The sequence below is a fragment of the Canis aureus genome, chromosome 29, assembly GCF_053574225.1.
Source record: "Canis aureus isolate CA01 chromosome 29, VMU_Caureus_v.1.0, whole genome shotgun sequence".
NCBI lineage: Eukaryota > Metazoa > Chordata > Mammalia > Carnivora > Canidae > Canis > Canis aureus.
The window spans coordinates 32,902,648-32,916,008 of NC_135639.1; the positions used below are offsets into that span (position 1 = coordinate 32,902,648).

Below are 13,361 nucleotides of genomic sequence, written 5' to 3' on the forward strand. Positions count from 1 at the left end.
GAGGCCTGTCTGATCTTGTAAGAACTTGTCAGAGTTTAAGATGCTCTAACCAGGAGCTTAATGTTTACGGGATCCCACTCACAGTTACAAAGCTCGGGGGCTGGAGGATAGAATTAACATTATCAGCATGCAGGTGAAGCAAGGAACTCATAAGTCCACCTACTGGGCTCTGGCAAATATAGGGCTTGGTGACAGTGTACCTAAACCAGAGCCACTGCTTTCTTTCTTTTTTTTTTTAATTTTTACTTATTTATGATAGTCACACAGAGAGAGAGAGAGAGAGAGAGGGGGGCAGAGACACAGGCAGAGGGAGAAGCAGGCTCCATGCACCGGGAGCCCGACGTGGGATTCGATCCCGAGTCTCCAGGATCGCGCCCTGGGCCAAAGGCAGGCGCCAAACCGCTGCACCCCCCAGGGATCCCGAGCCACTGGTTTCTGAGAGGTAAAGAAATGCTTTTGGGAACTAAATCTGCCTGAACAAAATTGTGACATGAGACCTCTGTGACGCCTTGAAGTCAAAACCAGTTCGTGTTTAGGAAGGCTTACGGATCTTCCACAGCCTGCCAACGGAGGCCGTACTTACAGTTAAGGAATAGACGGCAGGCTCCATGTTGTCCAGGTCTCTTTCCAAGGGTGAAAACTTCTGGTACATGGGACAGTTCTTGTCCCACAGAACGGGGGGTTTCAAAACATAACCACAGCCACCGTTGGCCTCAAACATGGCAGCATTTAAATGTAAAGGGAGATCTGCAGAATAAAATCAGTATTTCTTGTTACTTGGTGGCTCACGCGTCATCTTACACATTCACTTTTAATTCAAAAGAACTTTGTATCAATTTTCCCCTAAGCATGAAGAAGAGATAAGCGCCTATTCATGGCTTAGACTCACTGCGTGCCAATTCTGTGCCAGGTTGTGTCACGCACCCGAGACACAGCTGCTGACATGACGCAGACTCCATCTTCACGGAGCTCATGCTCCATCCCATGTTCTTCCACTTAAAAACTCTTGCAAATAAAAATTCACAACATCCATCCAGAAAAATATTTGAAAGACCTCATTTTATACTGAGGTTTAGAAAGGAATAATGGCATTTTTTTTTATCCCCAAGCAACAAACATTGCAGACAATTTTATGAACAATTCTTGCTTTTCCAGATATAAGATGAAATCTTAGTAATACAAGAAAGGCTAAGAGAATAGCCAGAAAACCATACTTTGTCTTTGAAATCTCCATTTCAACCCATAAATTGCAATACTTTTTTTTATAATTGTAGTTCAATATGAAAACAAAATCATTATTACATGTGATTCACATCATGTCCACGATCTCCTCAATCATAAATGCCTGGAACTCTCACAACAGCTTTCAGAATTTGTGGCCAGATTTTATTTGGCATAGTTCTTTGATGAACAATTGGATCCCTGCACTGTTTTGGGGCTCTTACACACTCAAATACTCATCTGATGGTACAAGTCTGTATAAAAGTTGCCCAAATGAGCAAAAAGTTTATGAGACACACCTGACAAATGTTTCCTCTGATAGATTCTTCCCATGTGCAGAGTAAACTTTGCTACATGGACCAACCTCAAGGAAAAGTGTAGTAAGCACCGTGGAGGAATGAGAAAGTTGGCTTTCACTTGTCTTGTGTATAAAATGTTTCCGTGTTTGTGGAGTTGGCTGAGGCCACATGCAGGAATTTTGGGGGGAAGATGTCTTAGACACAAGAGAGCTCCAGGGGTCCTTATCTACAAAATTAGCACACTGGACCCAACCTTTCAGGCCCATCCAGTCCCTTGCGACTGATCCATTAAGGCAACAGAGTGAAGCAAACTAGCCTATGCAGATGGTAAATGTGAAATGGATAGATACTACTAACAAAATTACAGCAACTCACTGCGCCCTTCCCATGCACCAGCCCCCGTTCTAAACACTTTGTGTGCATCAGTGCCTCCATAGCCCATGAAATAGCTTATTTTAGTATTTTCATTTTTATAGATGAAGAAACCAAGGCACAAGAAATGAAAAAACTCAAGGCACATGGCTAGTGAGTGGTGGACATTAGAGTTCACACCCAGACAGACTGACTCATCTTGAATACCAAACCATGTAATATATATTATCTTAACTACCGAATCTTAACTGCTGAAGCCATATAATCTATATCTCACAAGGGTATCATAAAGATAAATAAGATGATGTGTGAAGGCCCCTACCCCAGCATGTGGCACATAGAAGGTGCTTGATAAAAGCAGCCATTAAATATGATTACGAAATCAACACCCATTTGGGTTTGAAGTCTGATTTTATTAGCAATGTGTCTATCCTTGTAGCTTTCCAGAACTTTAAAGCACTTTTCCTTACCTAAAATCTCATTGGTGATCCAATATGTGAAATAGATCCACGCAGAGCTGCTCATTTGGAATAAAGGTGAGACCTTAAATCTAGTCCTCCTACAGTCCTGCAGCTGGTTCCAAAACTTCATCTAGGGCTATAGTTTTAAAACCCTTGTTCTAGCCACGTGGACAGGATGTGCAGGAATCTGTGTAACCCCATCATCCCTCTCAGCCAATGCATCTAATGGCAGATCAAGCATAGCATTACCTTTATGGTCTTTCTTCTTTTTAAAAACTCTGTATTAAGTAGCCACCACTCTCATAATATTTATCTTTATGTTTGGGGGCTGGAAAAGTCATTAGAAAGAGTATGACAATCATTTAGGAAAGTATAAGTATTAATAGAAGCTTATCTTTTAACTAGGGCTAAATGTCTATATACTTGTAGATCCTAGGACATGACGCAGAAATTGTTCTGCTCCAGATGGAAAGAGCTTTGAGGGACTATTGCCAGCAAAAACCAGTCTATCTGCACACCAAGCTCAGACAAGTTTCCCAACTCAAGAGTTGGTTTTACTGAGGAGACCTGGGCTACACCTGGTTCTAGATTACTGCAGACATTCAGGAGTTGAAGGAGCCATTAGAAATCTCTGGGTGGCTTAGCGGTTTAGCGCCTGCCTTTGGCGCAGTGATTCTGGAGTCCCGGGATCGAGTCCAATGTTGGGCTCCCTGCAAGGAGCCTGCTTCTCCCTCGGCCTGTGTCTCTACCTCTCCCTCTGTGTCTTTCATGAATAAATAAATAAAATCTTAAAAAAAAAAAAGAAATCCTGGGAAGAGATCACCCTAAGTCTGTGGACACCCCTTTGGTACATCAGGTTCCCTGAAATTCAGGAAGGGGTAAGGTAGATGATCCATAGAACATATCTGGAGGCTAAAGGGACCCTGGGGGGGTTCTGTTATTTGGTTGGGGTCATTTCATAGAATATCAAGCACTCCCTAACCTAGAAATCCTTTTCAAGAATTAAAAATAATGATTCCAATGTTGACTCATCAATACGGACTTGCAATTCACAAAGAAGTACCTAGGAGAGATCTGGACCAAAAATCATGAATCATAGGTTCAGACTGCAGTGGGGCTTATAGAGACAATCTGTTTTGGCTCAGTGCAGCACACATTTATTGAGCACCTACTGCATGCAAGGTCTTGACCTGGCTCTACCCCCCAGTTTGAGGAAAACTATTTTTACAGATAAACACCCTGAAACTGCATGTAGTTGTGGTTCGTCCAGCCTAGGCAGATGTTTATCATTGTTTGCCATATTGAAACCAAGAGAGGATATATGGCAGTACTCCCTTCTGGGAGTTGGAAGGTTTTGCAGAGAAATGTTAAGGATGAACCGCACGATACAACCATCTGCCTCTGCTGAGTGGGTAAGCTCCAACACGCTCTCTGGCTTGATTTGGGCCAGAGGAGAAACCTTCAGGGGTGTGTGGAGGCTGAGCTGCAGTCTCAGGGTGTGTTTCATATGGCGGGGTGGTTCAAGGAGGGATAATTCCCATGTTCCCCGTCACTGTAGCTCCCTTTGCCATCAGTAGAGCCAGGATGTCTGCAGCAGACTCGGCACTTCAGGAGAAAGGACACATACCAAACTAAATGCATTTCCATTTCCTTGAGAAAACCATTTTGCTGGTTACTTCAGTTTACTTAAAATATTTCAGTATCATGATAACCAAAGGGACCAGTGGACACAGGGCTAAGGATGGGGCCAGAGATATGAACCCACAAGCCACTCGGGACAGACTGAAAAGAAACTTTTACAACTTTGAAAATATTTCATTATTATTTCCATTTGAGAGTCCAAATCATACTGTTTTCATAACTTATCAAAAACACTTATGATAGTTAATGTTTATGGAATGCTTTCTATGTGCCAGGCTCTATGTTGAGTATGGTACTTCACTTGCATTGACTTATTTAATATCAATTGAAAGAAACAAATATGAAAGGGCAAAAACACAGGACTGATATCTCTGACCATGTGTCTGCAGGGTCAGCCACAAATGAATACTGCTGGTGCTAGTGCCAGTTTGCTAGGTGGTCCCAGGACTAGCACTGTGGTTTGACATTGGCAGGAGAGAGGGCTGTGTTTTGGTTGATGGGTCAGCATGGTTAACTAGGATCTGATTCAGTGCACATGAGAGGATTGGGGAGGCCACTCGACTATTCAAAGGAAAGACTCTGGTTTTTGAATGAGCTTCTAGGAAACACTCCTCTTTTATTCTTTATCTTCTGTAGCTCCCTTCCCCCATAACCAAGTGGAAACAAATGCTTTATCCTCTAAACTCACAGAGTCCTTGAGTCTATTAATTATAATTCATTCTTGTTGAGCAAATTAATCTCTTTCTGCCTTGGTTTGCCCATCTAACAAACAGGGATTATACAAGTAAGCTACCTCATAGGGTTTGCGAACATTAAATGAGATAATAGGGGGTCAAGAATTCAGCTCAGTGCCTGGTGCACAGTAAGCATGCCATAAACAGTAGCTCTTACCTGAGGTTTAGGTCTCATCAGTTACCCTGTTATGAGAGTCTCATCCGCAGTAGAGAAACACGGACACTACTCTCACTGTTCAGGTGGTTCATATACTGGTTTCCTTTGTGTTAGACAATCCTAGGGCAATGACCATCATTCTCTATTTCAATCTCAAAGGGAAGAGAAGAAGCTAAAATGATTTTACTTTGCCAAGTGTTTGGAGCCACACTAGTTTTTGATGGCAAGAACAAGAGCTTAGCAAGAGAATTTCTTAAGAGGCTTTAGGAAATCTCTACCCCCAAAGATCTTGAAAAACAAACTGGACACAACCCTATAAGAGCAGTCATATGTCTAAAAAATGCTTTAAAAATGGGGCAGGAGCAGGAGATGATGAGGGACCCTTCATGGTTCCTATCTATTGCCTTAATCGAAACACCAAGGACCCAATTCCTTATCAAATTCACTTCTGTTGTTGGTCCTCTGTACTTTAACCCTCCTATATGGTATGCCCCATGTGGAATCTTGTTCCCTTTAAGCAATCTTGTTTGTTGTACTACATTTGCTGAAATAGAAGACGCAGAGGAGAGAGGTGGAGAGGCACCCTGCTGGGTGAAGCAGGCCCATTACCATCTGTCTGGTAGTTGAGTGCCACGAGCTGTATCCCATGGAGCCAGAACAAGAGAGGATTGGGGTTGGAGGAGTCGATGCGTGTGGCAGCCGGGTAAGTCCTCAGCAGCTGACAGGCAGTGTGCTGGATCAGTTTCTGAGAATACCTGCGACACAGACGTTTGGCGGCATTTTCATTCAGCGATGAGATATGGTAACATTTGGGAGTTCTAATGATAGCGCTGAGGGATGTGGTTGGGTTGAGGGGGGAAGAAGATTCCTCCCACGCCTGTCGCATTCCTTCACAGGAACCTAAACCCCCCAAAAGATTAGCCTCAGATTAGTGCAGAAAACTTTAAATATTTTAGAAAGATAAACCTGAACATCCCAGTAGGCAATCATAACACATAACAGATTGGAATACATCTTGCCTGTTCCTTGTGAGTTAGTCTACTACCTTGAAACAAAATGATAGCTATTGTGTTTTAAGATGAGTGTAACAGGGATGCCTGGGTGGCTCAGCGGTTGGGTGCCTGCCTTTGGCGTGGGTTGTGATCCTGGGATCTGGGATCGAGTCCCACATCAGGCTCCCTGAGAGGAGCCTGCTTCTCCCTCTGCCTATGTCTCTGCTTCTCTCTCAGTCTGTGTCTCTCATGAATAAATAAATAAATCTTTTTTTTTTTTAAGATGAGTATAACAACTCTAATTTAAATAAAAAGCCTGAAAGTCCTCTGTCTCAGTAGCTCATCTATTCTATGGATAAATTTGCACAAATACGACAACCATATGTGTCCAAGGGTGTTCACTCTAGCATTGCTTTTTTTTTTTTTTAATTTAAATAACTAAAGAAAACCAAAACCAAAACTCCAACACCACCCATTACCACCACCACCACCCAGGAAGCAACCAAAATGTTCTACCAGCAAGGAAGTGGTTTAATAAATGACAGTATACCCACACAGTGGAATACCATGCAGTAAGGTAGATATGTATAGAAAGCTATGAGGAGAGTTATAGAAGTATAAAAGTTATATATGTCTCCTGATTTTAAACTATACAACAAAGTTATAGTAATCAAAACAATATGGTACTGGAATAAAGTGAGACACATAGATCAGTGGAACAGAATAGAGGCCCTAGAAATAAACCTACTTATATATGGCCAATTGATTTATGACAACTGAGCCAAGAATACACATTAGGGAAAAGATTGTCTCTTCAATAAATGGTGTTGGGAAAACTGGTCAGCCACACGTAAAAGAATGAAACTAGAGTATCTTACACCATACAAAATAAATGAACTTGAAACCGTTTAAAGACTTGAATGTAAGACCTAAAACCACATAGCTCCCAGAAGAAAACAAAGGCAATAAGCTTCCTGTTGAATTTTTGGCTCCGACTCCAGAATCAAAGGCAACAAAAAGAAAAATAAACAAGTGGGACTACATCAGATTGAAATGCTTCTGCACAGTAAAGGAAATCATCAATAAAAAGAAAAGGCAATCTACGGGATGGGAGAAAATATTTGCAAGTCATATATCCGATAAGGGGTTAAATATTCAAAGTATATAAAGAACTCAAGTAACTCAGGAGCAAAAAAACCCAATTTGATTACAAAAATGGGCAGATGATTTAAGCAGACATTTTCCCAAAGAAGATATAGAGATGGCCAATAGGCACATGAAAAGATGGACACCACCAGTGATCACCAGGGAAATGCAAGTTGAAACCACAATGAGATATCACCCGTTGGAATGTCTATTATAAAAAAACAAGAAATAACAATTGTGGGAGAGGATGTGGAGTAAAGGGAAACTGTACACTGTTCGGGGGGAATGCAAACTGGTGCAGTCACTATGGAAAACAGTATGGAGTTTCCTCAAAAGATTAAAGATTAAAAAAAAAGATTAAAGATAGAAATTCCATATGATCAGCTATATCACTTCTGGGTATTTATTTGAAGAAAATAAAAACACTAATTCAAAAACATACATGTACCCCAATGTTCACTGCAGCATTACTCACAATAGCCAGGATATGGGAACGACCTAAGTGTTCACTGAAGGGTGAATGGATAAGGAAGATGTGATTATCTATCTATCTATCTATCTATCTATCTATCTATCTATCTATCTATCTATCAATCTACACACAATAGAATACTACTCAGCCATAAAAATGAAGGAGAATCTGCCATGTGTAACAACATGGATGGATTTTGAGGGCATAATGCCAAGTGAAATCAGTCAGAGAAAGACAAATACCACATAATTTCACTCATATGTGAAATATAAAAAACAAAACAAACATATAAAACCAAACACGCCTCCTGGATACAGAGAATGGGTCAGTGGTTATCAGAGGGGGAGGGTGAAGGGGTGGGTGAAATGGGTGAAGGGGTTAAGTGTAGGATGATGGATGGCAACTTAAGTAGATTTATTGTGCGGATCACTTTGTAGTGCATACAAGGATCAAATTACTACGTTATACACCTGAAACTAGTATAATGTTATATACAAATTTTACCTCAAGAAAAAAAAGTTATCCAAGTATCTTCAGTTATATCCCGTTGTATTATCTTAAAAAGAATTTTATTTTTCTTGAAGAAAACACAATAAACCTAACACTGGTTGCCTCTGGGGAGTAGAACTGGGACATTGAGAGTGGAAAGGAATTTTAATAATAGTCTGAAATGTTTGAGTTTTTAACTATGAGAATTTATTACTTTTATAATACAAAGTAATTAGAAATAAAATGGATATATCTTCTGGAGTTATAAGGATGAAGAGTTATAAGGATGAGGAGTTCCAAAAACAACTAGAATGTTCCAAGGTGGCTCCAGCTTTTACTTTTGAGGCAAACATGTTTAGAACGTCTTCAGTGAAATGTTATTTTTTAGGAAGGTATGAGTGTAAATTTGTAATTTTAAATATATTGGTACCACACTTAGATAACATAAACATTCATGAACATAAAAAAAAAAGAAATTAAAAGTTCAAGAGAAGTGCTTAGATGGTCAAGTATTGGAATCATCCAGCATGCAGAATCGGGCCAAAATATGGGAAGAAGGTGACTTTACTTTTTCCAGATGCTTTGTTAAACGATGCTGTCTCCCCAGGGCTCATTCTGCCCGGATTGTTGCCAAAAATGGACTTCCTGCTTTTCCTCTCTTTTCCTCTGTTAGAGCCAGATGCATTTAGAGTTGACAGCCCTGTTCCCATAAAATGAAAATAAATAAGCCAAAAACTACAAGCAAGGGAACTCAACATTTTCCATCCCTGTTACTGTTTATTTTGAAGTCCTACTACTCCCTTGCAGCCCTGGGACAGAAGATCTACTAGCATTTTTAACACAGTTAATAATAGCATTGCAGGCAGTGGTAGCAAAGTTTTTCTCTCTGGAGGCAAATAGGACAAGAACTGCATGATCATCACAAAATCACAATACATTCACTTGATTGTGCACCAGAAAGATTTTGAAAAACTGCATGAAAAGAAAGCTCCCCAAGTCAATATTTAATTATTAGAACCTAATTACTCAACTTGGAGCAATGAAAGATTGGGTAAAGTCTGAACTTCAGTGTCTCATTGTTTAGGTTCAGTTCTTGCCAGTATGAGGTTGGCATAACATCTACCTTATCCGTTCCTATCTCCTTATCTATGAAATGGGTGTGATGATAGGAACTCACTCACGGGGGTTAATCTGAGGGTTCGATGGGAAATACGTTATGACGATCATGATGTTTCGTGGCTTCTTTTGCTTCCTCCTAGTCCAACCACTGCCTGACCCTTCCCACCTCGCATAGTGCCTGCTGTGCAGCAGGAACTTAATAGCCTTTTGCTGAATGAGGAAATGAGTGCAGACCTGGCTCCAGTGCAGGAAGAGTCATTTAAGAGCACTAATCAAGCCAGAGGTGCTGCCTCCAAACCATTCCACTGTGTACAACTGTAGCACTAGAAAGTGTCTCCTTCAGCTGAAGCAGCATTCAGGAGGTCCTCTTGGAGATGAAAATACGCCTTCCAAGAACATCATCAGAGAAAACACAGGATTAGGCGGTGCTTAATAAGAGCGGAGACATTGGGGCTTAAACCCTGTTCCTAGCAGTGCAACCTGACATAAATTACTTAACCTCTCTGCATTACTCCCTCCTCATCTGTGAAAGGGTCATGGTTAGGGTTGAATGAGATCATGTGTATATACATACTTAGCAGAGTGTCTTGGTCAGAGAAAGTGTTCAGTTCATAGCAGCTTTGGGGCTTCTAAATATTTTTTTCCTCTTAAGTATCTGTAACCACAAAGAGGCACAAACTTGGACTAGGAGGTTCTCATGCTTTATCTTAAAATTTTGTGTGAATTTTGCCCTCAGCACAGTGATATCACAGTAGGTTTTCTCCCAAGGGGCCAGAGTGAGGGAGCTGTTGATTCTGGGGTTTTTTGCACACATCCTGGCACACATCAAAGGGTATGTGGACTCCTTTGTGAAGAGCCTGGTTGTTCCCTTGGCTGGGTGATCAAGAAAAGGGAAGGAATCTGTTGATTCCTTTTGAATCACTGATACAGCAATAAATAGCCTTCTTGTGCCCTGTTGGCCCTTTTATCAATGACAACAACCACCACTTCCAGAGAGCCAATTCTTTTCTAGATAGTGTGTTAATCACATTATAGACTTTATTGCTAATTTTTACAACCACCCTGCAAGTTATACCTTTTTTTTTTTTTTTTCCAGATAAGGAATTGGAAGTGCAGAGAAGTTATGTAACTGACCCAGTCAAGGCCACGGAGGAGGTGTGCTCTGCCACTGAAGCAGGTTCATGATCTTTGGGTAATTAATTTCCTTCTGGGGAAGGTAATGCCACAGATCTTTGTGGTCTCACTGCTCTGAAGATTTTTTTTGCATGTGGCTCCTTAGAAGGGACTTGGAATGGTGGTGAGATGCATTGAAATTGATAATGTAGCAAAATCAAAGTCAATAGTGTAGCAAAATAAACATTTTATCTGCTTTCCCCATGAGCATTGAAACAAAGCATATAACAATAAATATTTAAAATCTATTAGAACAATGGTTCTGGTAGCACAGTTTTGTTAATTTTGAGAGGAAGTAAGTTTGGGGAGAGAAAACTGTAAGAAACCTCAGTTACTAAAAAAAAACCTCCCCAAAACCTCAAACCAAATTAAATGTAGTATACCCATAAAGAACGTGTGCTATATAAACACTTTTAAGAATAGCATTCTTGCAATTTTAAACATAAGCCAAATGACCCCATGCTTATTAGCCTGTGTCTCAAGTCAGAAGTTGGACCCAATGACCTTTTTGCTCTCCCACAATTCTCTACTGGTACATAAACTTTCTTTCACAGTGACTTCAAATATCTTTGGGAATTTGTACTATTTAATCAGTGCTTGAGAAGAGCAAAGTCTGTGGAATGGTTTGGGTGTGGTGTCCATTGAATTTATAAAGAACAAGCCATGCAGTGATTCTCGAATGTGAGCATGTGAGCCAGCACATGAGCATGTGAGAATGTGAGTGATTCTTGATCTGTGAATGCCGTGGACCTCACACTTGTTCCAGTCATAAAGGACATGCAAGCCACCAGGCTTCTTGACAGGAAAAGGATTTTATCCCATAAGGAGAATGATCTTCCAGCTGCAAATACGTTCATATCATACTTACGTTGACAGAAAGTCATGATCTGTGAGACTAAACCTAAATAGCTGGGTTCTTACATTTCTTTGAAGATTCTGATTGCTACTTATAAATTCATATCTTCCTCAACAAGATTTGCTATCAGATAAGCAGTAGCAGCTGCCAAATGTTTAAAAACAGTTTATGGGGGACGCCTGGGTAGCTCAGCGATTGAGTGTCTGCCTTCGCCTCAGGGTGTGATCCCAGAGTTCTGGGATCGAGTCCCACATGGGGCTCGCCTCAGGGAGCCTGCTTCTCCCTGCCTATGTCTCTGCCTCTCTCATGAATAAATAAATAAAATCTTAAAAAAAAAAAACAGCTTATGGGAAAAAACCTTAAATTGAGGAACTTCTATCTGTAATTTCTTCCATATGTGTGAAAGGACTGCTATTACCTATTTTTTTAATAGCCTAATACCTTTGTCCTGTTTGTAGGGCAGAGTATGAGAAGTGAGGCATAAGATATGCCTCTGGAGGCCAGGATCTGCATTCACATGCAGGGTTGAAATTTTAACACATCTCTTAGGCCAAGTTTATATACTTCATTTTCCAAAATTTAGATGAATCTCCTGTTTCCAGCTGCTTTTCTGTCCTTAGAAATTTTGTACAAGGGGATCCTTTTTCACAGTATAAGGAGATTAATTTTCCTGACTTTCCTATATTTATGGACTTTCCTGTTTGCCCTGCAGCCCCTGATGCCCCGTTTGTGGGACACGCAATTGGATAAATGCAGAGATCACACTCTAACAAGAGGGGCAGGATAGTGCAATGGTTAAGAGCAGGGCTTTGGAGATAGACAGCCTTCAGAATCATAGCTCTACCTTTTATTAATTGAAATGCACATTTTTTTGGGCGGGAGGAATGGTTTATCATCATTAAGGTCATTGTACTTCTAGGAATAGCCACTTGGGGAAACCTACTCTCCCGCTGAAATCCCACCCTTGGTCCTGTGGTTTGGGTGGAGTCTTGCTACCCAGCTCAAAGATGGGGAATGTGCCACAAGCCCCAGATTGTCAATTGTCAGTCCTGGGGAATTAGTGGACTGGTTCAGGGATAGGCAAAGGACTCAATGGAAAACAATGAAACTGGTGCTGAAATTTCTGGGAAACTCTTAGACTGAGGTAATCTGAAAACATGTAGTGCTAGCCTGCTGCACCCGCCTTGCTATCACAAAGGGAATAGGCACAACCCAGAGGAGGCAGAGTGAGAAATGGGGAAAGAGAAGCCCTGGATCAACCTGTACCTGAAACTTGTATATCCCTTCATTTTTATGTTTTTATGTTTAACACATGAGCCAACACATTTCTTTTTTGCTTAAGTCAATTTCTATCACTTTCAAACAAAAGAGTCTTAGCTGATACATTGTGAAACCTTGAACCAGTTTGTCTTTCTCAGATTTCATTTCATTTAAAAATGGGAATAAATCCACCTACCTCACAGAATGTAACATGATTTATGCAAAGTCAGTAGTATGATGTATGTAAAATACTTAGCGCAAATCCTGGTACTGAAGGGCTTAATAAATTTTAGCTCTTAAGATGTTATGAATATTATTATTATCATTATTATTAACTATTACAAAAAGATATGATATCTGGAAAATAAACATTTTATGATATTTTTCCCCATGACCATCAAAGCTAATAATAATTATAAAAAATATTTAGAAGGTAGTGTAACAATGACTTTGATAACACAATTTAGTTATTTTGAAAGTATTTACAGTGTCCAATTAAATAAATGGCACATTTTTATCTTTTGGTATCTTTTCCTATAGATGATATTGTCTACTCTTACCCGGAAACTTTACCGCTTGGCAGTAGATGACAAGGTCAGAAAGCTCTGGTGCAATCTGTCTGCTTTCCTTTTTATTCTGAGGAAGATAAAATTCTTCTCCCAGTTCCATGTCATAAACCTATCAAGGGAAAAATGACACAAGGTTACATAGAAAGTGTATGCCCACCTACCTCTGAATCCCCAAAGGTCTTTATCTGTTCCTTTCTCATGCCATCAGTGTGTTTCACATTGCTCTCTATCTATCCACATACATGTCCCAACACCTTTCCCAGAGTCACAGCTTTCTGAAAGTAAGTGATGGGCCTAACTCATCTTCATCTTCGCTGAGGGCACAGTCCAGTATCTTAAATGTGGAATAGTCAATGTATATTTGTTGAATGAGAGATGATTGAATATGCATCTTTTATGG

The 13,361-nt window shown here is 40.4% G+C and overlaps 1 protein-coding gene across 6 annotated transcripts in view; it reads right to left on the minus strand.

The window, feature by feature from the left end:
• PLCE1 (phospholipase C epsilon 1) overlaps positions 1 to 13,361 on the minus strand; it is a 317,588-nt gene that overhangs the window by 22,737 nt on the left and 281,490 nt on the right. For 5 of the 6 annotated variants that reach the window (XM_077878324.1, XM_077878322.1, XM_077878321.1 and 2 more), the window contains 4 exons: positions 12,953 to 13,070; positions 8,553 to 8,684; positions 5,495 to 5,785; positions 584 to 747 (listed from right to left, as the gene is read on the minus strand). In XM_077878324.1, coding sequence (XP_077734450.1) covers positions 584 to 747; positions 5,495 to 5,785; positions 8,553 to 8,684; positions 12,953 to 13,070 — 705 coding nt within the window. The remainder of the gene's footprint in view (positions 1 to 583; positions 748 to 5,494; positions 5,786 to 8,552; positions 8,685 to 12,952; positions 13,071 to 13,361) is intronic. The other variant, XM_077878325.1, reaches the window with a different exon arrangement.